Below are 26,530 nucleotides of genomic sequence, written 5' to 3'. Positions count from 1 at the left end.
TCCGATATAAACCCTTCTTTTCTCAACAATAGGACTATAGTCCGATACAAACCCATGTTTTGTCAGAAATAGGACTTTAGTCCGATACAAACCCCTGTTTTGTCAGAAATAGGACTATAGTCCGATACAAACCCCTGTTATGTCAGCAATAGGATTATAGTCCGATACAAACCCCTGTTTTGTCAGAAATAGGACCATAGGCGGATACAAACCCCTGTTTTGACAGCAATAGTACTATAGTCCGATACAAACTCATGTTATGTTAGCAATAGGACTATAGTCAGATACAAACTCCTGTTACGTCAGCAATAGGAACATAGTCGGATACAAACCCTGTTACGTCAGCGATAGGACCATAGTCCGATATGTACCCCTGTTACGTCAGCAATACGACCATAGTCCGATATAAATCCATGTTATGTCAGCAATAGGAACATAGTCGGATACAAACCCTTGTTTTGTCAGCAATAGGACTATAGCCCGATACAAACCCTTGTTTTGTCAGAAATAGGACCATAGGCGGATACAAACCCCTGTTTTTACAGCAATAGGACTATAGTCCGTTACAAACCCCTGTTATGTTAGCAATAGGACCATAGTCCAATATAAACCCTGTTACGTCAGCACTAGGACCATAGTCCGAGATAAACCCCTGTTACGTCAGCAATACGACCATAGTCCGATATAAATCCATGTTATGTCAGCAATAAGACCATAGTCGGATACAAAACCCTGTTATGTCAGCAATAGCATTTTAGTCGGATACAAACTCCTTTTATGTCAACAATAGGACTATAGTCCGATGCAAACCCTGTTACGTCAGCGATAGGACCATAGTCCGATACAAGCCCTTGTTTTGTCAGCCAAAGGAATATAGTCCGATACAAACCCTGTTACGTCAGCGATAGGACCATAGTCCGATACAACCCCCTGTTACGTCAGCGATAGGACTATAGTCCGTTACAAACCCCTGTTATGTTAGCAATAGGACTATAGTCCGACACAAACCCTTGTTATGTCACTATAGTCCGATACAAACTTCTGTTACGTCCTGTTTTGTCAGCAATAGGACCATAGTCAGATACCAACCCCTGTTACGTCAGCAAGAGGACTATAGTCCGATACAAAAGGACTATAGTCCGATACAATCCCTTGTTATGTCACTATAGTCCGATACAAACCACTGTTACGTCAGCAATAGGACCATTGTCCGATATAAACCCCTGTTACGTCAGCAAGAGGACTATAGTCCGATACAAAAGGACTATAGTCCGATACAAAGTCCTGTTACGTCAGCAATAGGACCATAGTCTGATACAAACCCCTGTTTTGTCAGCAATAAGACCATAGTCGGATACAAAACCCTGTTATGTCAGCAATAGGATTATAGTCCGATACAAACCCCTGGTTTGTCAGAAATAGGACCATTGTCCGATACAAACCCCTGTTGCGTCAGCAATAGGACTATAGCCCGATACAAACCCTTGTTTTGTCAGAAATAGGACCTTAGTCCGATACAAACCCCTCTTTTGACAGCAAAACGACCATAGTCCGATACAAACCCCCGTTTTGTCAGCAATAGGACCATTGTCCGATATAAACCCCTGTTACGTCAGCAAGAGGACTATAGTCCGATACAATCCCTTGTTATGTCACTATAGTCCGATACAAACCCTTGGTTTGTCAGCAATAGGACTATAACCCGATACAAACCCTTGTTTTGTCAGAAATAGGACCTTAGTCCGATACAAACCCCTGTTGCGTCAGCAATAGGACTATAGTCGAATACAAACCCTGTTACGTCAGCACTAGGACCATAGTCGGATACCAACCCCTGTTATGTCAGCAATAGCATTTTAGTCGGATACAAACTCCTGCTAGGGCAGCAATAGGACTATAGTCTGATACAAACCCTGTTACGTCAGCAATACGACCATAGTCCGATATAAATCCATGTTATGTCAGCAATAGGAACATAGTCGGATACAAACCCCTTTTTTGTCAGCAATAGGACCATTGTCCGATATAAACCCCTGTTACGTCAGCAATAGGAACATAGTCGGATACAAACCCCCGTTTTGTCAGCAATAGGACCATTGTCCGATATAAACCCCTGTTACGTCAGCAAGAGGACTATAGTCCGATACAAACTCATGTTATGTTAGCAATAGGACTATAGTCGGATACAAGCTCCTGCTAGGTCAGCAATAGGACTATAGCCCGATACAAACCCTTGTTTTGTCAGAAATAGGACTTTAGTCCGATACAAACCCCTGTTTGGTCAGAAATAGGACTATAGTCGGATACATACTCCTGTTATGTCAGCAATAGGACCAAAGTCCCATACAAACTCCTGTTATGTTAGCAATAGGACTATAGTCCTATACAAACCCTGTTACGTCAGCAATACGACCATAGTCCGATATAAACTCTGTTACGTCAGCAATAGGAACATAGTCGGATACAAACCCCCGTTTTGTCAGCAATAGGACTAGAGTCCGATACAAACCCTGTTATGTCAGCAATAGGACTATAGTCGGATACAAACTCCTGCTAGGTCAGCAATAGGACTATAGTCCGATACAAACTCCTGTTATGTTAGCAATAGGACTATAGTCCGATACAAACCCTTGTTATGTCAGCAATAGGACCAAAGTCCCATACAAACTCCTGTTATATCAGAAATAGGACTATAGTCGGATACAAACTCCTGTTATGTCAGCAATAGGACCATAGTCCGATACAAACCCTTGTTTTGTCAGCAATAGGACTATAGTCCGATACAAACCCTTGTTTTGTCAGCAATAGGACTATAGTCCGATATAAACCCGTTATGTCAGCAATAGGACCATAGTCCCATACAAACCCCTGTTATGTCAGCAATAGGACCATAGTCCGATACAAACCCCTGTTTTGTCAGCAGCAGGGACCAAAATTCGATACTATTTCTTGGCTGTTTAATTACAGGATATGTTGCTGATCTGAAATTTAAATCCAGTCAAGTCACACCAATAATTAAATATTACAGTATTATTTAACATAAAATTAATTATATGTTATATAATAGATAGTATTACACCAACGTTCTGTACCATACTAGGGGAGGTAACCCAACCATATCTCTCAAAATTTTCCTAACGAGGACATTTACCGCACGGTGTTTTTAAACTTTCTTCTGGAATGTAAACACAACTTCACCTGTTTTTTTCGTAAAGTAGTTCTAGTACATTCGCGTAATACATAGTAAAGAATTTAAAGCATACATATCTAGGTCCTCCTGATATATATATATCCGAGTGCAGGGGCGGATACAGGATTTTTTGAACGGGGTGGGGGGGGGTGGCGCGCTCCCGGTAAATGTGTTTGCTGAGCGCAGCGAGGTGCACCGCCGCAGGCGGTGCGGGCGGCCGCTTTAACGAGGGCCGTAAAGGCCGGAGCCGGTGGGAGAGCACGAGAGGGGGGCATGGATGCCCCCCTCTCGTAAGGGGGGTACGGGGGGTCTCCCCCTGATTTTTTTGAATATGTAGATGGCCGGAGGTTGCATTTCAGCACTTTTCCATCATAAAATCAACAAATTATCTGACCTCAGATTGGTGTATATTACCCTGTAAAGTCTCCTTTTTTTTAGTTTTGATGTAATTCCTTTGTATGTAATGGCTGAATGCACTTCTAATCTACTTTAATTTACCTCTATAAAAAAAATGGATTAATTTTCGTTATTGAAAATCGCTATATCTATGGGTTATTACAAAAAACTGTTAGTTGAACAGTTTTCGTTTTTGAAAGCATTTCACGACTTTGGAGCCGTTGAAAAACGAGACATCAAAAGAAACTCGATTTCGTGTTTTTTTTTAATCCTTACCGGACCGGACCTAGATCCGCCCTTGTAAATTGCAACTAAGACTAGTAGTCCAAAAATATTGGTGTACATGGACAGAGAACACCAGGTATGTACTCTGTGTTTGGTGATATTTTGACCATAGCTAGTATAGAAAACATCATTTGTTCGATTCCCTTAGCGGCGTCGTAATAAAGCTCTACAAAGCGTATGTTTGTCGTTGACAATGTACACGACGTTAGTATGCATGACTGTCTAGATCTGCTGTCGCTTTTTTTTTTTTATCGGAGTTGAATGTCTTCACAGCAGTATTCCGAGGGAGGCACCACCGAAAGGAGATAGTAGGAAATAGAGAAAATGAAAGGAACGACGTTCCAAGTGTTGTAATTTGGACTACAGACCAATTCCAGTCCTTAGTAGGAGGCACCGTAGAAAGCTTCGATTTATTGATTTATTAATTTATTTATCGATCGGAGAAGCGGGGAAGAACGGGGTAGGAGGGGGCGGGGGCAACGAAACGCATCTTGATTCTTCAATTTCCCCTTTAAGCCGAAGTCACAGAAGATACCACGATATATATAGGGGCATTAGTCGCCTCTTACGACCATGCAGTGCAATATAGCAGGTATGTTCTTCACCCGAGCCTGCACAGACTGACTGGTGACGTCATGATACTATCTCGTCTCGTATGTTACATAACACCTTCAGGGACATTTTGATTATATCTAATGAAATATGTAATATAATATACACAATAATATACAACATTTGATATAGCGCCCTATTTAGCTAGAATAAGCCACTCTAAAGCGCTTGACAATTACGAGGAATTCGCAGGAGCTGCCTTATCAGGCGCTATATAACTACGTAGTCCTATGCCACCTGGCTAATATCTCCCTATGTGCGTATATCCTTTCGGTGTTGTTTTCCTAGACACCCGTCTTCACGTGACCTTAGATGTTCCAAGACGTTAAAGCCGAAACATAAACACAAGCAAACTCAATGATATTTTTATCACATCTTGTTACATCTATGTACGAAGCATGAATTAATGATATTTTGGTATTAAACACGAATTACTTGTATATGTACCGGTATTGTTAGGAACAACTTACGTGTATCTATCTGATAAGTGAATGTATGTGTGAGCCTGTGATTTATATCGCTTCCCTGTATCGTGTCACTTTAATTATAGAATATTCTCGACTGGACAGTGGGCGGGACATAAAACTCGGCCCATCATTAATTACAATCGTTAGTGCAACAGGTCCCTGACCGCTGTGTACTGTGGTAAATAATCCGAAATTCAGGAGGGTTTTTGTAATGTTGTGGCTTCTTTGATATTTGGTCACTGAATTCCCTGTCTGTCATTTTATTTAAAGAAAGAACCCCCTCCCCCTTCCCAGTAATAAATGTCCATTTCCAAATTGAGGAACATTACTTTTTTGTCAGTAAATAGAGGTATTTAATAGTCATTCATTCTAAACACCATTAAAACAGGACCTTTATTATTGGTTTACACAGAATCTATGCTTGAGCATAAGAACGGTTTCATGAATACGGGCCCTGGTAGCCATGCGAGCCTATGTTGTTCCTTGCTCACCAAAGTTAAAGGCTGGGGATCTCGACCGTTTCATTGTGACGATTCCCAGAGAAATAATCACCAGGTTTTTAATAGATTATGGTACAATCCATGCTGCCCTTTAGGAGTAAAATTTGTAAGCCAGAAATACCGTTATATCTGTTTTGGGTCGCACCCTCTGGCTGTAACTACTTCCTTTATACAAAATATGATCTTCTTACCCCAGTAATGCTTCATACTGTATCAAATATGGTGTCCAATCGTGCATTCCTTCAGACGTAGAGTGATGAAGATTCGCCCCGCCGTTCCTTGCCTCAAAGCGGCTACATGCTCCATTGATCTGACATTTGATTACATGGTTCTTTTAACTATGCTAAATTTGGTTAAAGCCTATCAAGCCTTTCTAAAGAAGTAGTCTTTTAAAGGCTGGATTCCACCAGTTTCCCCCTCTTGGCCCAAGCACCGGGGGACCACTCCCTTTTTTTACACACCATATGATCCCATGGACGCATAATATAAATGAAGGTGTAAACTTTTAAATGGAAAAAGTTGCAGATAACGGCCATCCTACCATGGCAAGATCTTGATCACCGATCCCTCCTTCGGTAAACGTAGGCCTTCAAGCGCCTCAACTTTCATAATACATGTATTAGGTCCTTAGATCACTTTTATTCTGTGTGGTTTAGATTTTGTGGATTTTCCAAACCTCCAACAAAATTATCTGCATTTTCAGTTGTCTGACCTGTTCTCCATGCCTTTTTAGCTAGTCAGCTGACTCCAAACTACCTTATGTGATATTTGGTTGTCCAGCTTTGGAGACACTTCACACCTATTTTCAGATTTGATACCTATATATTTTACATACATAGATATACTTATATACATGCATGTATATGTTTATGCTGTATACAGGAATTATTTTGCTGCAGTTGAAATGTCACCTTTTTTGCCCTCTGTAACCAGAGCAAATTGATCAGGACATCCAATATGAAAACACACCATACTATACATGTTAATATAGTGGCTAATATGGATTTAACCCGAGAAACAGAACATTTTACTGGGTGAAACTCTCCCGGTTACATATACCGACCACTATACAAAGGGAGGTAATTACACACATAATACAAACCGATCACTATACAAAGGGAGGTAATTACACACATAATACAAACCGACCATTATACAAAGGGAGGTAATTACACATATAATACAAAAATACCACCGACATTTGTTCTAACATTTTTTATTTACTTTTTTTCACCAAGAGCCACTCACAGGGTACAACTATTATATATGACATTTAACTTAAACACAATATCAAGGAATTTCTGTGAATAATTCTTTCAATACAGACATGCACCAGTTAACAAAACGTCACATACATCTATAACAAGTGTTCACAGTTCAAAGTAAAACCTATGAAGTAAAATTGATAAAATCTGTAAGAACTGTAACTAAACTTAAATTCATTTGCTCAAATCTGCTAACAGCACAAAGTAGTAGAACTGTAAGCCAGTGGCTAGTTTAATTGCATACATGTGGGTGTACCCTCCCTATTTTCAAACAAAACTTCAATGGCTAACTAAATACTGTATACAAGAAATTTTTACCAATGTGTAATTTTCGCCTTTTATTTGTGGGAGGCCACAATGAGGGTGAATTTATCATGACATCGAATATTAGTACACAACATACAATATATAGTAGTTACATGTGAAGAGCGAAATTAACACTAGGCGAACATGGATTTTATGGGCAGAGAATATTTGACTGGGCTTAAGTTTCCCAGTATACAGTAACCCCACTTATCTATATGTAAGTGTGCCCTCCCCACTTATCTGTATGTAAGTGTGCCATCCCCACTTATCTGTATGTAAGTGTGCCATCCCCACTTATCTATATGTAAGTGTGCCCTCCCCACTTATCTGTATGTAAGTGTGTCCTCACCACTTATCTGTATGTAAGTGTGCCCTCACCACTTATCTGTATGTAAGTGTGTCCTCACCACTTATCTGTATGTAAGTGTGCCCTCCCCACCTATCTGTATGTAAGTGTGCCCTCCCCACTTATCTATATGGAAGTGTGCCCTCCCCACTTATCTATATGTAAGTGTGCCCTCCCTACTTATCTGTATGTAAGTGTGCCCTCCCCACTTATCTATATGTAAGTGTGCCCTCCCTACTTATCTGTATGTAAGTGTGCCCTCCCCACTTATCTGTATGTAAGTGTGCCCTCACCACTTATCTGTATGTAAGTGTGTCCTCACCACTTATCTGTATGTAAGTGTGCCCTCCCCACCTATCTGTATGTAAGTGTGCCCTCCCAACTTATCGGAATTAAAGTGTGTCCTCCCCACTTATCTGTATGTAAGTGTCCCCTCCGCATTATCTGTGTGTAAGTGTGCCCTCCCCACTTATCTGTATGCAAGTGTGCCCTCCCCACTTATCTGTATTTAAGTGTGCCCTCCCCACTTATCTGTATTTAAGTGTGCCCTCCCCACTTATCTGTATGCAAGTGTGCCCTCCCCACTTATCTGTATGCAAGTGTGCCCTCCCCACTTATCTGTATGTAAGTGTGCCCTCCCCACTTATCTGTATGTAAGTGTGCCCTCCCAATTATCTGTATGTAAGTGTGCCCTCTCCACTTATCTGTATGTAAGTGTGCCCTCCGCATTATCTGTATGTAAGTGTGCCCTCCCCACTTATCTGTATGTAAGTGTTTTGTTTCAAAATTAAGTACAAAAAAAGTATAAACTAGGACAGGCTGTATGGAAATATTCTTTATGACATTGGGTATAACTATAAAGAGACGCGTCAGAATAATAAGTATATATCACAGATAGGAGCTTCCTCCCATACCAAGTACAGTACATAGGATTACTGATATCTATACAGCACTTTACAAAAAGTACTCTGGACAAACAGCTTAGTGAAATGGTTCATTCACTGTACACAACATAACCCCAATAACATTTGTTTCACCGAACATCAGAAATCAACAATTAATTAATATATTTACTGGCAAGATTTCCAAATCGTTTAGTCATAACATAGGATCTGGTGGAGTAATTAATCGTGAGACCATTTCTATTGTTGAAAACAAATATTCCAATAACATTTACAAAAACAATCTAAGGTGTACATGTTCTAAGATTATATGTAAAATATAATATAACTTCAATTACAACAATGTTATCCAAATTCTTACCTTGTCTATAAGTATTAAGTACAAAAGAAAAAAGATATTGACTGTGAAAATCTATAAATATGCAAGTCCAAGGTCCATTTACATAAGTGTGGCTGGAATGGGTCAACTACCATTTAAGGATCCCTGTCCCACTGCTTCAAAACACTAGAGAAGTAAATTGTACATTTTCATACATACAGCCGCTGATACCTCTTTTTTTTTTTGTATATATAATTTTTTAATAGTCCTGCTGGGTCTGATTTTATTTTCAGAGGTTTATCAAACTGTAATCATACAAAAAGAAAGTCCCTGACAAATAGTCACCATTTTTGACAGTGGTACGGGGATCCTTAACGCAGACATTTTTATTTATCGTGTGGGACTTGTTGTCGACCATTTGGCTTCTTTTTAAAACAGGACTACCTGTAGCCTGGTATCTCTAAAATTGCCATGTAAAAGTATTGATTGTAGAAAGGTGAATGTTCAAAGTTTGTATGCATCTTGTCACCTTCATTACACAATGGATCTGTCTGCTTGATTGATAGATAGGTTTCACGTCCGCTTCGCTACCGAGTGATGACATTGACAGATTACTGCTGTATTAGTCATTGAAATGTCACACATTAACACTCCACTGGTTGTGCTACAGGAACCTTTCTCCAATCGTTTACAGGCCCAGGTTAATATCACACACATGTTCATTCTCATTTCTGGATCAAACAACTATGGGAGAGCTGTTCCAATCACCTAAATGTAACGGCCTCAGGTCTGATACTTTAATGCTGTAGTGTCATTGTTACCACAATAGAGACAATTTATATTAGTCACTCTGTCCTACGTAGTATTACAGATATTTGGTATACATAAAAATAGTCCCTGTGGTAATGCAGATATTTGGTATAATGCATTGGAACAAAAATACACACACACAAATACAGTTGGGTAGGTTATAAATAAGGAATTGTACAATACAGATAAAATGCAAAAATATAAACATGTTAACTTATATCAGTCAAGTCAGTCTGGTAATAACACAGTGAAACTATGCTTAAATCCTGCTCAATACTGTACTTATCCATTCTATCTTCCCTTAATTCAAGTTAAGTTTGAGGGTTATTCCAGGAACAGTCAGCATTTTGACTCGAAAAAAATGTTAATTAGATAAAAAATAAATAAAAAAAATGTCATGTTTTTAAACATTTAAGGGTTAGTTAGTAATTGTTTCTTAACAGGCCATCAACACAAAAGAGGTCATCAGGGCCAGTAAACACTCAGAGATAACAGCACTCACTGATCATGTGATATCTTACTGATGAGGACAATGTTTATATTTAAGCAGGAATCAGCATCATTCTAGGGTTGGAATGTAGAGATAAAACATTCCCATTAGTGAACAACTGTTAATGATCAAAACAGGAAGTGGTTAAATCATTCTAATATGACTCATGCAGGGTCATGTCTACAAAACCAAAATATATATACCTCAGAATTAGTATAGAATCACCTGTTGTAATAGTTTACAGAAACCACGTACAGGTGTTTGTTAGAACAGCTTAAGCTAACAATAGGCCTTAATTTTCTCCTCAAGAAACCCATTTGTATGTTAAAACTTAACATTTCTACCAATGATTTCTAAAATCAGACTTGCTTGTTTATTGTTATGAGTGTGTCTATGTAAGTGAGATTTCATTAAATCTTAATTTCGGTCATTTGTAGTACATATTAGTATTAAAAAAAATAATGCAGATTTCCACTGTATCAATTAGAGCCAAAATGTAACTACCTGACATATACCCCTACCCATTTAAACAACTAGGTATATTAAAACAACTTGATAAAATGTAAATGGCTCACAACAGGATATCAGAACAAGTGGAAGAGACTTATGTGTGTCAACCACAAACGGTCAGAACACAAAATGCTAAAGATCCGATACATTTGAATGTCACTTTGCCAGATTTCAAATTCAGAGTGTCAGTGTTTTGATTTGTAAATGTGGAATGATGTACGATTTTGAGAAAAAAGTTAAACAAGAAAATTAAATATTACTAACATCTAAGTCTCCAAATTTAACAAAACAGTAGAGTACATGGATGCAAACGTAATTCATCACAACACTGGCACAACACAGAAGCAAAGCATGATGATGACAACTAAAACTTAAACAGCAAGTTTAAAAACTTAAAGCACCATTTCAGAAAGACCAAAAAATATCAACAACACATTTTCTGGGGGGAAATGCCTTCAACAATAGGATTTCCCCCAAAAAATGAGTCTAAATGGGGAAATGTATTCTACTTGATCAACTTTATAGAGAGACCGTTATACTCACTGGGTATTTAATAATGCAGCATCGCCAAATTGTCTCTATTATTGTATCATAATGAAAGTCACAATACTTTCAAGTCGTGGACTATCACAATAGCAAAAAGGAAATTTTAGACGAGAATTATGCCAAAAAACCCAGTATTACATGTTTAAAGACAATAAAATAACATTAACCGAGGACAGATTAATTCAAAGCTAATAATAATATTATGTAGTCTTGAGAAATGACAATAAAATGTATAAATACCAGTAATACATACAATAATGTACACTATCAGTGTCACCGTGTCATCAGAAATTATAAATATCAGCAAAGTTTCTAAAGATCAAATATTTAGTAATTGTAACATATCTTAAAATACCTGTTTCATCATTTAATAAAACATCTGACAACACTATAATACTGAAAATACATTTGATTTCAGGGATTTCAATTCTTGTCCTCAATCGTAATATATTACAACAGTGTTGGCTACATTATGCAGAAATTGTATTGCTATTTCTAGACCCTGTGAAACAAACATATCGTATAATAACAGAGAAAAGCTCACCACTTATACTACTACATCTGTACGTCAATATTCAGGTACATTATACACTGGATCAGGCTAGACCGGGTATAAGGACACCTGTACATGTGCAGGGTTCGTTGGGGTGAGGAAGTAGGGATACACTTATCTGATGATCTCTGTTCCCTTACAATATTTTTCCTGGGCCTAATATATAATATTTCTTATCAGGATATGCTATTTTGTTGACAATTTTCTTTCTGTTTTGACATTTACGCTATTATCATTTCTGTTAAGTACATTCATTCTGTTTGTACTATAAATAGTTTGTATTCCATAGAGTTGTTAATCTTGTTATATTAGGAGCCTAAAAAATATGCGAAATAAAACCCTGTGAATTACTTGTTCTTGTTATAAAGGGTTTCACCCAAAAATTATGTCCATCAAATTTGTTCCAGGATCAATACTAAAAATTTGACCGCAATTTATCTTTCTGTGAACATTACGTTATACAAATTGTATTATAATATAATGTTACACAGAACCTGTTGTATTCTTTATCACAGTCTCTAGGTGCTGTAAGATTGCACCGACATACATGTCCAATATCACATAATACCCTGTTTCTCTCATCACCTACTCTATAAAATCATTTATAAAACCGTGAATTCACGACCCATAGAAATTCTATATCGCAAAACTGAATAAAACACTGTGTTAAAAGGTGGGTATTTTTACTTCTATTGATATTTCTTTTCAACATTTGAAAATGGACTTGTCAAAAAATAGGTTACGAACCAAAAGCACTGATCTATGTATACAAATTTTAATCTATTTATATTCACACGTGACATATCAGTAAACAGGAGCGATGCGAAGATATAATTTTAATTAGATTGACATATTTTGACAGCATTCCCGCCCTTTATGCATCTATGTGAGAAATATTCATATGTACTAATAAATTTCATTCCTAAACAGAACATAGTGAGAAAATCAACATAATCATGAAAATTTGATTAAAATTATGCAGTAGTATTTTTTTTTAATCGAGAGATTTTTGTCTTTTCTTCTTTTTTGCGCACTTAAGCTTGAAAAGCAGCAAATCAGATCATTGGTTACGCACTACAAGTCACAAGCCATGCAAGTCTGTGTCTGAGGATTGGGTGTTGTCCTCATCTTCTATTTCTCGGGCAACACTCACATTAAAGTGTAAATTTTAAATATTTCCAGATGTTTTCCAGGATCCTTAGTTCAATCAAAACAACATGGAACTATTGATATTAATAGTTTCCCCTTCCACATTTTCCGATGTTTTCCCAAATCTTCTAAACGAGTCACCAACACGTGTATATTTTGTGTGGGGATTATGCATTGTCCTCGTCTTCCACCTCGTCCACGCCGCACGCCACGCCCTCCGGTACGTAGGCCGTCTCACGATGTTTGGCAAGAATCCTAAGCAATGGTCTCAGTTTTAGCCACCATTGGTTCTTTGGGAGCCTTTGTCTAAAAATAGAAACAGAAAACTGATTTTAAAAGAAAGGTAAGACTTTTTCCTTTGTTCTTTATAGTTAAAAATCTGTTGTTTGAATATATTATGTACATGTATGTACATAAAATTTATTTAAGCAATGACTGTTCTAGCAAATGTTGTTATGGTCCTATAACACACATTGCTATTAATGACACACTTAATAAAGCTCGGCATGGCTTTATGCAAGTTATAGGACCATAACAATATTTGCTAAAATATTCATTGTTTACATTTTGATAGAGTAATAATAATAATAATATTTATTCGGTAAAAGCAAGATACAGGTACAAATATCACATATGATCACAGATTTCAATTGCATAATAATCACAGATTTATCACAGTATTTAGCTTATCACATCAAAGTTAATATCACAAATTTTGGAGCACTATAATTACAATGTATCTGTTTGACTAAGCTTTAACCTAGGATATCCCATGAAAGCTGGGTGGCAGCTTATTTCCAATGGGGTCCTCTGTAGTTACGCTTTGAACAGCAAACTAAGTGTTGACAACAATAAAATTGGTGACGTTACAATAGCAAATGTAGCTTTAGTCTCCTAACAACATTTGCCTTCTCAATGCATTGCAATGGAAGGACACAGAGCAAATGAAAATATACATGAATGTTATTTATATTGATCTTATTTATATCTAGATGACAGTAACAGCAATATATAAATATACATGAATGTTATTTATATCTGATCCTATTTATATCTATATGACAGTAACAGCAATATATAAATATACATGAATGTTATTTATATCTGATCTTATTTATATAAATATACATGAATGTTATTTATATCTGATCTTATTTATATAAATATACATGCATACTGCATGCATAAACAGTCAAATAAACAGATAAAATCACCAAACAGTCTGTAGACATACACTAGGTATTATTGCTGTGTGATGACAGATATATCTCTTGATACCAATATTGTTTATAAATTATTTATACCAAAATAGAAAGTAACTTTGTCAAGGTTTGTCATTACAAATATGAATATTTTCAGTACTATCAAATAAAAGTGGATTTTGGGTCCTATAAAATCAAACATAAACTTTATTTACTTTATGAACAGTAATGTAACCAGCTTTTCCAAATTCAATTAAACACTATTGATGAAAGCACACAGAGATACTGGTAATGTGTGAGGTATTGGGACTAAGTAATGTACCTCCAGAAAACCCATGTGGTTTCTGGAACTCTAATAAAAATCTTTTGAGTACTGTAATTTAACCAGGGAATAACATTAATTTATAGCTAGGACTTGAAATTACAAGTTACACTACATATTTCACTCACTCAAAGTTAGTTTCTGCCCGCAGCTCCTGAACAGGTGTGAATGAGAGATGTCGCTTGGTCATTCCCAGTAACACTGCTGAATCGGGACTGTTACTGTACACTGTACCTGTAACACATAAAACGACGCTTAGAATCAGCTCTCTTTAAACATATATATAAACTTTATTTATTATACAACAATTATGAAATAAGTTATTTCAATTTCTATTAATCACTCTTGTTGGCTCGGATATTACTGCACGGGGGGTCTTGATGTAGGAGGAAACCAGAGTACACGGAGAAAACCCACATAGTCTGGCAGGTGACCCCATACCTTTTCACACCCGATCAGGGAATTTAACCCCGGTCGCTTTGGTGAAAGAAAAGTGCGCTCTCCACTGCGACAACTACCACCCTTTAATTAGACATCTGCTTTGTCATTTAAATGCCAGCTAGGTCAGGAACAGTGACAGGTCAGCTAAAGAAAATAGTAAATTTTTCTCTGACCTTTATGATGTTTTCAAAAATGATATTTTGAAGTACTTTTGTCCAATTTGCTATACCACACTGGACAAATTATTATTTACTACAGAAAATATTTAAATCAAGAAAAATCATATACCATCTTCTTTAGTATTTTCCTCAATTTTTCCAATGATGTAGTCGACAGCTTTGCTGGCCATTTTTGTTCCGTAATTCCTGTCAAATGGAGAGGGCACTCCCCCCTGCTGCATGTGTCCTAACACGTTCTTACGGCAGGTGAATGTGCCTTTCCCTTCCTCAGAGAAAAGATTAAACACAAAGTCTGTCGAGTAGTTGGCATTAGCATTTTCATTCCTAAAAAAAATTATGAAAATGTCAGGGTCACAATTTTGCTGTGGAATTTTAGGTAGTACGATAATGCTCTTTTGCTATCTAAACCTGGAAGGAATTGGGAACAAGGCAGCAGTGGAGGTACATGAGAATCTATTCGGTCCTATATGATGTGGACAGAAATCTCACCTCAAAGGTAACATTTTAAAGTTTAACAGCAGGCTTTGTATCAAATTAAAAGGGACCAAATCTAGATTGTGATAGTGACTAATTCTGGGCAGTGCATTATGTGTTTACTGCCAATTTGGAACAGATCATTTTTTTTTACTTGAAAATATCATATACTTTTGCAAGTTACCTCAGAATGAGACCTCGTTGAACACCAGCAGTGATTATTTTATCCTTCAAATGGTTAACATCATTCTGCAATAAAAATAAAATTAAGATTAATAGTTTTATCATTTTCTTTTCATTATAAGGACCTAAGAGGTTTGCAACAAAATTGAGACTCAAAATATATACACTATACATTCACCTAATGTGAAGTTTTATTTATCCCAACTAAACTAACAACATATATATCTGTTATAATGGAGCCCCTCTAGACTTACCCTCAGATATCTGTTATAATAGTGCCCTTCTAGACTTACCCTCAGATATCTGTTATAATGGAGCCCCTCTAGACTTACCCTCAGATATCTGTTTTAATGGAGCCCCTTAAGAGTTACCCTCAGATATCTGTTATAATGGAGCCCCTCTAAACTAGCCCTCAGATATCTGTTATAATGGAGCCCCTCTAGACTTACCCTCAGATATCTGTTTTAATGGAGCCCCTCTAGACTTACCCTAAGCTATCTGTTATAATGGAGCCCCTCTAGACTTACCCTCAGATATCTGTTATAATGGAGCCCTTCTAGACTTACCCTCAGATATCTGTTTTAATGGAGCCCCTCTAGACTTACCCTCAGATGTCTGTTATAATTGAGCCCCTCTTGACTTACCATCAGATATCTGTTATAATTGAGCCCCTCTTAACTTACCATCAGATATCTGTTTTAAGGGAGCCTCTAGACTTACCCTCAGATATCTGTTATAATGGAGCCCTTCTAGACTTACCCTCAGATATCTGTTTTAATGGAGCCCCTCTAGATTTACCCTCAGATATCTGTTATAATTGAGCCTCTCTTGACTTACCATCAGATATCTGTTTTAATGAACCCCTCTAGACTTACTCTCAGATATCTGTTATAATGAAACCCCTCTAGACTTACCGTCAGATATCTTTTATAATGAACCCCTCTAGACTTACCCTCAGATCTGTGATATTAAATTTTTCCTCATAGATGTAAGCAGCATCTGCACCTCCAGCCAGACCACTCATGGTTGCCAGGTAACCACAATAGCCACCCATGGTTTCAACAATAAACAGACGCCTTTTTGTTCCTGTGGCTGATTGTTTGATTCTATCACAGATCTGAAAAAGCAGTTACAAAATAAAATAAAAGACTCACTTCACCAATTAATAGCAGAAGGTGCAGTTTCATATACCATATTTTACCATATTTAATTAAGAGATGTTTCTTCACAAATTAAATCTGATATTTCCCTGAGACACATCTCTTAACACCTTTAATCTAACAATATTTCTTTAAGAGAATTTTCTTCACAGATCTGATATTTCCTAGAGACATTTCTTCACAATTTAGATCTGATGTTAATTATTTAAGAAACATTTCTTCACAACTTTAATAGGATATTTAATTAAAAGATGTTTCTTCACAAATCTGATATTTAATTGAAAAACATTTCTTCACACCTTAAATATGATAGTTAATTGAGAGATTTTTCTTCACAACTTACATCTGCTATTTCATTGAGAGCAGTGTCAGCACCGAGACTGAAGTCGGTGCCGGGGACGTTATTACTAATGGTACAAGGGATCACAACGATGGGAATGCAGTAGGCGTCAAACTGTTCTCGAGCCTCTGCCATTTGTAGAGCGCTGTGGTAGGCCTGCAAATAGGGAAGAAATGATGGTTAAACAGGCAAAGTAGGACAGGAAACCTGGGATCATTCAACTGAAAACAGGGATTTATATTTAGTGGTTATCATAATTTGCACTTTCTAGTAGTGTAAAAATTGCTAAAATAATGTCCCTAAAAACAACATTATATATGTGTAGTAAAGAATTGTATTTGTAAAATAATTCAATTTGAAAAGGTTTTGTTCAACTAAAAGTACCTACTTTTAATTTGTACCCTGTATGTAGACATACATAGAGGATCTGTCATAAGCTTCCCTTCATATTAGATTTATGATACAAGTTTTGGATTTGTAATGTTTGCGAGCCTCTGGCGAGCAAATATGAAAAATCCAAAACGAGTATCATAAATCTTATATGAAGGGAAACGAATGTGACGTCACATTGATTGTTCCTATTGGATTGTGACATCATTTCCGGAGTGATATTACACATGTTACATAAACATAGTTTATGTGATGGCTTTATGACACTGCATAACATAGTATTCATATGAGAAATGCATAAATGTTATTTTATTTGAGGACTTCCAATTCTATAGCAGATCTACATAGTCTACTCCCCCCCCCCNCCCCTGTGAGATTGATTTATTTACCTCGAATCCTCCCACAATCAATAGTCCACTGATGTCATACTCCTTCAGTTTGGCCGCGATCTTGTCCATCCCGTACTTACTAGCTACAATCCTGTAGGGGGCAAAAACAATAAAATATGGCAATGCTTGCTGCAACTAAACTTAACAGAATGGGAAAAATGCCCACACACACAGGCACTCCTACATACTACATATTATATAAAGACGATTATACACAAGTAATTACTGAAGTGTTAAGACCAGTTTTAGCATATATCCATTACCTGTGACAAACCATTTACAGCGAGACTTTTCATGATTGTCCAAGTGTTGACCTCTAAAAAACTGCAATAATATACAACTGACCTGAAATCCACTGCCCTGTGAAATCTTGTTTGAGAACGTCTAAGTCTCCACAGCTTTAGATAACTTGAAAGCTGTAGGATTACTACAAACCTTATCAGTGGACAACACGGATACCTTTTTGTAATTTTTTCAACATAGATTTATTTAGATCACATTTATTTTAATTTACAGCAACTGTAAAACAACTTTTCTTAAATAGAAACATGTTGGATCCAGAAGAAAACTTGATCAAGGGGCCGAATGAAGATGTGTTGTGTCCTGATGAAAACCTTGTTGGGGCTGGAAGAATACATGTTGGAGCTAGATAGTAATGTGTTTTGTCCTGATGAAAACCTGATGGGCGCTGGATGAAAACATGTTGCTCCTTGTGGCTCGAATGGAAGCATGGTGGGACCCGATAGAAGTGTGTTGGGTCTGGAGGTGCATGTTGGGCCTGAATGGAAGGGTGTTGGGCCCAGATGGATCTGTTTTGGTTCTTAATGGAAGGGTGTTGGGCCAAGATGGATGTGTTTTGGTTCTTAATGGAAGGGTGTTGGGCCCAGATGGATGTGTTTTGGTTCTTAACGGAAGGGTGTTGGGCCCAGATGGATGTGTTTTGGTTCTTAATGGAAGCGAGTTGGGCCCAGATGGATGTGTTTTGGTTCTTAATGGAAGGGTGTTGGGCCCAGATGGATGTGTTTTGGTTCTTAATGGAAGGGTGTTGGGCCCAGATGGATGTGTTTTGGTTCTTAATGGAAGGGTGTTGGGGCCGGATGGAAGCTTCATTAAATGATGCGATGAATTTTGGCTTAGCAGTCGGGGTGTTAATATGGACCCACAGATACCTCTTCTTGATGAAAGGCGATTGTGTTATCCAATGTGCCACCCACCATGTAATTTAAGTTGGTGTTACAGCCATATTTACCAGCTAATTAGATGCATGTCGTTGGAGTGATTTTAATTTCACTTTTTTTTCGGTTGGTTGTACAGTAGATTTCACTTAATATCACTTCTCATTTGTCTCAGAGGAAACATGATATTAACCGGAGCATGACATAAAGAGAAAACATGTTTTCTAACCATTTCAGATGTCAAAGCCTGGAAGTGACCATATCTAAATGCATTAGTAATTATAAGCATAGACAATCACTGTTATATACCAGTAAACTACCAGTATACTCACTTCTTGGTTCCCAGTAGAGATCCACCCCTGCCTGTCCAGCTCTGGACATCTGTCCAGGCCAAAGATTTCACCTGTAATAGGACAAGGTTGCACAAGGTCACTTGCATAATCAAAATGTTAATGACTTATTATTTCAGATTGCCTTTTGTAAATGATCTCAAATGTGTTACACAATTAAAAGTTAGTGGTTAACTGTCTTTTTGATAATAATAGTACTGGATATTAATTTTTTTAGATATCATTTTCCTTATTCTAACGAACAGTCATATATCAACGATTTTTTGCTGTACATTAATATTGTAAAGGCATTTTTTTTAAAACTCAAACAAGAAATCACAATCATAAGGAGTACTGATAATTACTATAATAATTATATAAGTTTACTGATTAATATTTCCCCACCTCTTAAGCGTTAGTAACTTATATTTAAACTGTTCCTTCACCATACATCTTTAAAGTCGTTTATAAAATAGAAATACTACATATGTCGCTAATGTACATACAAGCTAGTGTATATCCTACTTACATAGGCGGTATTATATGACTGTTTTGTTATTTAACTTAACTTTAAAACTTAGTCCTTAGTGCTTTTCCATCACTTTATTGTCACACAATATAATTCTGCGTAATTGATAACCTCTTATTCAATCTAAACTTGTGTTAATGTTTTATGGGGCAAGTCCAAAAAAATTAATTCAGTCTCATATTCCCTACAAGAAATAGTATTTTAAAGAACCGTTAATCTTAATGATGCACATTATATAATATTTAAACATATAAGCTAAATATAAGCTTTGGTAAACAAAGAAATTGTAGTTTTCTGAAACGCTTTTTAAATGATATTTAAGCAAAAACAATTTCCTATCATAGCATGATTAATACCCACATTTCCCCCAGTCTCCTTCCTAAATTGTCAAAAAGCAAATCTTGAGTCTGAAAACGGGTCTATTCTACAACATGAATCCGTTGGATCACTAAAATATTAAGATGTGTTATTTAAATGTCATTTGTTTTACTGTAATTTATTTTTCTGACTTTTTCAACTATCTTGATCACTAAATACAGTCTATTTATTACAATTTTTAGTGAAATACTCCTGTATTATTTTACAGATAGTTAGCCCATGGCCACAAGCACAAGCACTTTTAACCATTTTCCCTTTGCTTCATAAAACACATTGCATAGACAGTTGTTAAAATTATATTACTATGATGCATTGCACACATTTGAACCCACTGTCCTTAAACAGCCAGTTATGTATCATATCTGTAGCATTCTGCACCGATTATCTGTCATGGCTGAATGTATGTACTGTAAGCTTTTCTCCCTCCATCAACTGTCTACTTATATTCTTCCTATCTATATAGTCACGGTTGCTGATTTTTGCATGTGATTTAATTTCATTCAGAACCAAATAATTATACTGTTCAAGTACTATACACCACATGGTTTTTGCAATTTTTTGAAAAAGTCAAAACTTCACAAAATAGCATTTCCACAAAAAAAAGTCGCAATATTTATTTTTTTATTAATTAACACAGCATATGATATTTGAAATACACATATCAATTCTAATAAAATTCACCAATATAATTGTTTACTTGACTAATGATTTATGAAATTGATTACCCCACAAACACAACTTTCGGGTACAAATCTGCATAATTATCAACTTTAACTTGATTGGCAGTCAAAAATGGAAAATTCATCTTTCAAGCATAAGAACATTGGGGCAGTTCAACCTATAACTGGGTTAATCAAAAAAAATCATCAGTATAAGTATTTTCCAGGAAAGATTCCAGTTTTCATTACCTTCACACTGTTTATAATTAAAGAAAGAACATTCATATCTTAATAATTTCATAAACGAATCAATTGATGTTAATTTCCTCAGAAAACTATATATTTTTTAATGCCACACAGGGACGCCAAGAACATTTTTGACAAAAAAACAGGCATGCAGCGAGACCCAACGGAAAATGGTCATGTAACAGAGACAAGTTTGGGTGTCACGGGCTAAGAAAAGAAAACTGTGCATGCACCGTCATGGAGTTCCTAGTATACATCATGTTTTCAAATAAATTGTTTCAATGTTCATTACCGTTTAAAATCATTACATTCATAACAAATATTACATGGATCAATTTTATTATCATTTCCAATAAATTTGCACTTAATTTTTGTTAATAGCAAACTAAGTATGATTCCTTATACTTCATTCTTCACTTTTTTCTCTTATTTATTTTCTCTTATTTTTTCTCTCTAACCCATGTGTATCTGCCTTTATAATGATGGAATAGATTGCATTGATATCAATATTTGCAATAAATTTTGGATCAAAATGTCAACATTATCATTGATAAATTATTAATTAACATTTTTTACTTCTTTTAATTGAAAATAAAGCTGCTCCTTCATGCTTTAAAGGTGGAAAATTTACAATGGGAGATTTGGACAGTCTGGTTTGCAGGTTTTTCTTCTTCAAAACACCACGTTAACAAATGTTCTAACAGAACTGAAACAATTCACAAACGAGACAAACTTCTGAGGAGAGCACCAGAGTGTTTGGCCAGACCTTGTCAGTCATAGCTTACCCTTATCCTGTGGTCATCGTCCTTGTCAACAGAAGAAAAATCCCCCAAAACAATTAAATATTAACCCAGTAATAGAAAATTATCTTAAATGATTAATCTGTACCAGAAAACCAACATACCCCAAAACAGTTTTAACAATTTTCAACGGAATACTGAAGAGAAAATAGTATTATGTACCAGGATATCTGTAAACAGTAAATATTTTTTCACAAAAAGCAAACAAATGAAATGTCATATAAAATAAACAGTATATAATAAATCAATATTTATAAAATCAATGTGTTCTTTGCTGTGATAATTGAGGATAAGTTTGATAATTAGGATAGGGTTGATAATTGAGGATAGGATTTGGTAAAGCTCAATATTTATATATGAAATTCATTTGATTGAATTCCCATGTTATGATATTGTACAGAAAGGTACTGCAAAAGGAGTGGAGAAATATAAAGTGCCATAAATTGTCGCAGGGTTTGTTCAGTGTATAGTAAATGTCTGCACATTAAAATCACCTTTAAAGAGAGAACGATATGTACAGAATATATACAATAAGATTCATTTTTGCAGGAATTTCCACATAGGATTTTCAATCACAAAATAAAGCAGAGGTTAAAAAGAATTGATCAAGAAGATGAAGCACCCTTTATATATAGCTAGCAGATACTGTAGTACAATGTACTGACAGACAGGGTATCAGATACTGTAGTACTGACAGACGGGGGAGCAGATACTGTAGTACTGACAGACGGGGTATCGGATACTGTAGTACTGACAGACGGGGTATCAGATACTATAGTACTGACAGATGGGGTATCAGATACTGTAGTACTGACAGACGGGGCATCCAGACACTGTAGTACTGACCGATGGGGTATCAGATACTGTAGTACTGACAGACAGAGTATCAGATACTGTAGTACTGACAGACGGGGTAGCAGATACTGTAGAACTGACAGACGGGGTAGCAGATACTGTAGTACTGGCAGACGGGGTAGCAGATACTGTAGTACTAACCGACGGGGTTTAGTTCAGCTGGAGGCTGACTGACAGACAGAGTATCAGATACTGTAGTACTGACAGACGGGGTATCAGACACTGTAGTACTGCCAGACGGGGTATCAGACACTGTAGTACTGCCAGACGGGGTATCAGATACTGTAGTTCTGACAGACGGAGTATCAGATACTGTAGTACTGACAGACGGGGTATCCAGACACTGTAGTACTCACAGATGGGGTATCAGATACTGTAGTACTGACAGACAGAGTATCAGATACTGTAGTACTGACAGATGGGGTAGCAGATACTGTAGTGCTGACAGACGGGGCATCAGATACTGTAGTACTGACAGAAAGGTAATCAGATACTGTACATGTAGTACTGACAGACGAGGTAGCAGATACTGTAGTTCTGACAGACGGGGTAGCAGATACTGTAGTACTGGCAGACGGGGTAGCAGATACTGTAGTACTAACCGACGGGGTTTAGTTCAGCTGGAGGCTGACTGACAGACAGAGTATCAGATACTGTAGTACTGACAGATGGGGGATCAGATACTGTAGTACTGACAGACGGGGGAGCAGATACTGTAGTACTGACAGACGGGGTATCAGACACTGTATTACTGACAGATGGGGTATCAGACACTGTAGTACTGACAGACGGGGTATCAGACACTGTAGTACTGCCAGACGGGGTATCAGACACTGTAGTACTGCCAGACGGGGTATCAGATACTGTAGTTCTGACAGACGGAGTATCAGATACTGTAGTACTGACAGACGGGGTAGCAGATACCGTAGTACTCACAGACGGCGTATCAGACACTGTATTACTTACAGATGGGGTATCAGACACTGTAGTACTGACAGACGGGGTAGCAGATACTGTAGTACGAACCGACGGGGTTTAGTTCAGCTGGAGGCTGACTGACAGACAGAGTATCAGATACTGTAGTACTGACAGATGGGGTAGCAGATACTGTAGTGATGACAGACGGGGTATCAGATACTGTAGTACTGACAGATGGGGTATCAGATACTATAGTACTGACAGACAGAGTATCAGATACTGTAGTACTGACAGATGGGGGATCAGATACTGTAGTACTGACAGACGGGGTATCAAATACTGTAGTACTGACAGACGGGGTATCAGATACCTTAGTACTGACAGACGGGGTATCAGACACTGAAGTACTGACAGACGGGGAATCAGACACTGTAGTACTGACAGACGGGGTATCAAATACTGTAGTACTGACAGACGGGGTATCAGATACCTTAGTACTGACAGACGGGGTATCAGACACTGAAGTACTGACAGACGGGGAATCAGACACTGTAGTACTGACAGACGGGGTATCAAATACTGTAGTACTGACAGACGGGGTATCAGATACTATAGTACTGACAGATGGGGTATCAGATACTGTAGTACTGACAGACAGGGTATCAGATACTGTAGTACTGACAGATGGGGTATCAGATACTATAGTACTGACAGACAGAGTATCAGATACTGTAGTACTGACAGATGGGGGATCAGATACTGTAGTACTGACAGACGGGGGAGCAGATACTGTAGTACTGACAGACGGGGTATCAGATCCTGTAGTACTGACAGACGGGGTATCAGACACTGTAGTACTGACAGACGGGGTATCGGATACTGTAGTACTGACAGACGGGGTATCAGATTCTGTAGTACTGACAGACGGGGTATCAGATACTGTAGTACTGACAGAAAGGTAATCAGATACTGTACATGTAGTACTGACAGACGAGGTAGCAGATACTGTAGTACTGACAGACGGGGTAGCAGATACTGTAGTACTAACCGACGGGGTTTAGTTCAGCTGGAGGCTGACTCCAAAGTTTCTCAACTCCCTGGGTAGCATACAGCCGGAGCTGCCATTTCAGCGCTAACAGCTAGCATTCAACAGTTTTAGCACTGCCCAACCACATACTCATTTACAGCTGAGTAGACTGGAACAAGCGGAGTAAAGTATCTTGCTGAAGGATACAACACATTGCCGTGGCGCGAACCTGCAACCCTTTGGTCACGAGCCCGGCGTCCTACCACTGGACTACCGTGTCTCACAACCCTTCGGTCACGAGCCCGGCGTCCTACCACTGGACTACTGTGTCTTACAACCCTTCGGTCACGAGCCCGGTGACCTACCACTGGACCACTGTGTCTCACAACCCTTCGGTCACGAGCCCGGTGACCTACCACTGGACGACTGTGTCTCACAACCCTTCGGTCACGAGCCCGGTGACCTACCACTGGACTACCGTGCCTCACAACCCTTCGGTCACGAGCCCGGCGTCCCACCACTGGACTACTGTGTCTTACAACCCTTCGGTCACGAGCCCGGCGCCCTACCACTGGACTACCGTGTCTCACAACCCTTCGGTCACGAGCCCGGCGTCCTACCATTGGACTACTGTGTCTCACAACCCTTCGGTCACGAGCCCGGTGACCTACCACTGGACTACCGTGCCGTGAAACAGGATTATTAATGAGAACCCCTGTTCTTATCAGACATGTATGTAACCATTAACTACAGGAACTATTTACCATAAATAAACACCGGCTATCAGATGACTTACATTACATCAAGTCACTCAATGTCATTTAACTAAACATGTTTGTTGACAGTAATATTATACCTGTACCACACCTGTTAATATCCATAGATATGATTATGATGTAAATACACAGAACACTGTGAAACCTTGTTAACTGGTTGTCCAGACATAGGTGAAGGTTCATAGCCTCGAAAATTAACAGTGAAGCAGAATTCATGCCCTCAGACTTTTTTTCTGATTCAATTTTTTTTTTAATTTATAAAGATAATTTTTCCTAATTTCCAAAAATATATAACAAAATTATGCTAAAATTTAAAGTGACCAAATTAATCTGGTTTCATATTTTTTTGTATTTTTATCAAATATCCTGTTGTTATTGATAGAAGAAAATAATAATCATGATAAAAGGATCTGCATCAACAAGGATCCACAGAAGGTGTACATATTACACTACAGTCATGCTTTCCATAGGCAGAAATTGTGTATATAATACAGACGGCTATAGCTAGCGAGTCTAACAGTAGAGGAAGGATACTGTGGACAGTGATGTTACAACAAAGGTTTTCGTTTTATCATCCACAATCAGCATTTCATTCTTAATGTAAACAGGAATTCTACCATGCTTTTAACTAACTTTTCTATTAAAAACAAATGAATAAAAGAAACCAAATTCATGTCATAGTGTAAAATTGAATATTTCTGACATAACTGTGATTCCAACACACCCTTGTTTCTTTTCTATTCACCAATACCTGCCATCAGTGTTTGGCAAAACAAATATGTTTGTTTCAGGAAATATGCCTGAAAAATGTCGGCAGGCAAACAATCTATTTTAATGTTAATTTTCTATTTTCATGAATTAATATAATTATGCTATATTTCAAATTTTACAATGCATTTCCACACATTACAATGGCTATTGATTTATCAGGTCATACTCCCAGGACAGGAAGAAAGTACATTTTAATGAGTGGCTGTGAACTTTGTCTGACTAATGAATTAATCTTAGATACAAGTAGTTGATAAAATATCTAGGGTCGACAGTAAAATCTAGGGTAGGACGGGATACCTGAAACACATTTTTCTTCTTCTTATTTTTTGGCCTTAGCACTG

At 37.5% G+C, this 26,530-nt stretch overlaps 1 protein-coding gene across 5 annotated transcripts in view; it reads right to left on the bottom strand.

Annotated features, from left to right (window-relative positions):
* Positions 1 to 6,650: 6,650 nt before the first annotated feature.
* LOC110463050 (ATP-dependent 6-phosphofructokinase-like) overlaps positions 6,651 to 26,530 on the bottom strand; it is a 36,668-nt gene continuing 16,788 nt past the window's right edge. For 2 of the 5 annotated variants that reach the window (XM_021517386.1, XM_021517389.1), the window contains 10 exons: positions 21,828 to 21,848; positions 19,234 to 19,304; positions 17,727 to 17,817; positions 16,951 to 17,103; positions 16,400 to 16,564; positions 15,449 to 15,513; positions 14,900 to 15,114; positions 14,299 to 14,404; positions 7,837 to 12,952; positions 6,651 to 7,721 (listed from right to left, as the gene is read on the bottom strand). In XM_021517386.1, coding sequence (XP_021373061.1) covers positions 12,814 to 12,952; positions 14,299 to 14,404; positions 14,900 to 15,114; positions 15,449 to 15,513; positions 16,400 to 16,564; positions 16,951 to 17,103; positions 17,727 to 17,817; positions 19,234 to 19,304; positions 21,828 to 21,848 — 1,026 coding nt within the window. In that variant the 3' untranslated portion in view covers positions 6,651 to 7,721; positions 7,837 to 12,813. The remainder of the gene's footprint in view (positions 7,722 to 7,836; positions 12,953 to 14,298; positions 14,405 to 14,899; positions 15,115 to 15,448; positions 15,514 to 16,399; positions 16,565 to 16,950; positions 17,104 to 17,726; positions 17,818 to 19,233; positions 19,305 to 21,827; positions 21,849 to 26,530) is intronic. The other 3 variants (XM_021517388.1, XM_021517390.1, XM_021517387.1) reach the window with 2 other exon arrangements.

Source organism: Mizuhopecten yessoensis, unplaced genomic scaffold (genome assembly GCF_002113885.1).
Source record: "Mizuhopecten yessoensis strain PY_sf001 unplaced genomic scaffold, ASM211388v2 scaffold10861, whole genome shotgun sequence".
Taxonomy (NCBI): Eukaryota; Metazoa; Mollusca; class Bivalvia; order Pectinida; family Pectinidae; genus Mizuhopecten; species Mizuhopecten yessoensis.
Note: the sequence above shows the minus strand (reverse complement) of the source record. Positions and strands in the feature narration are given on the sequence as shown.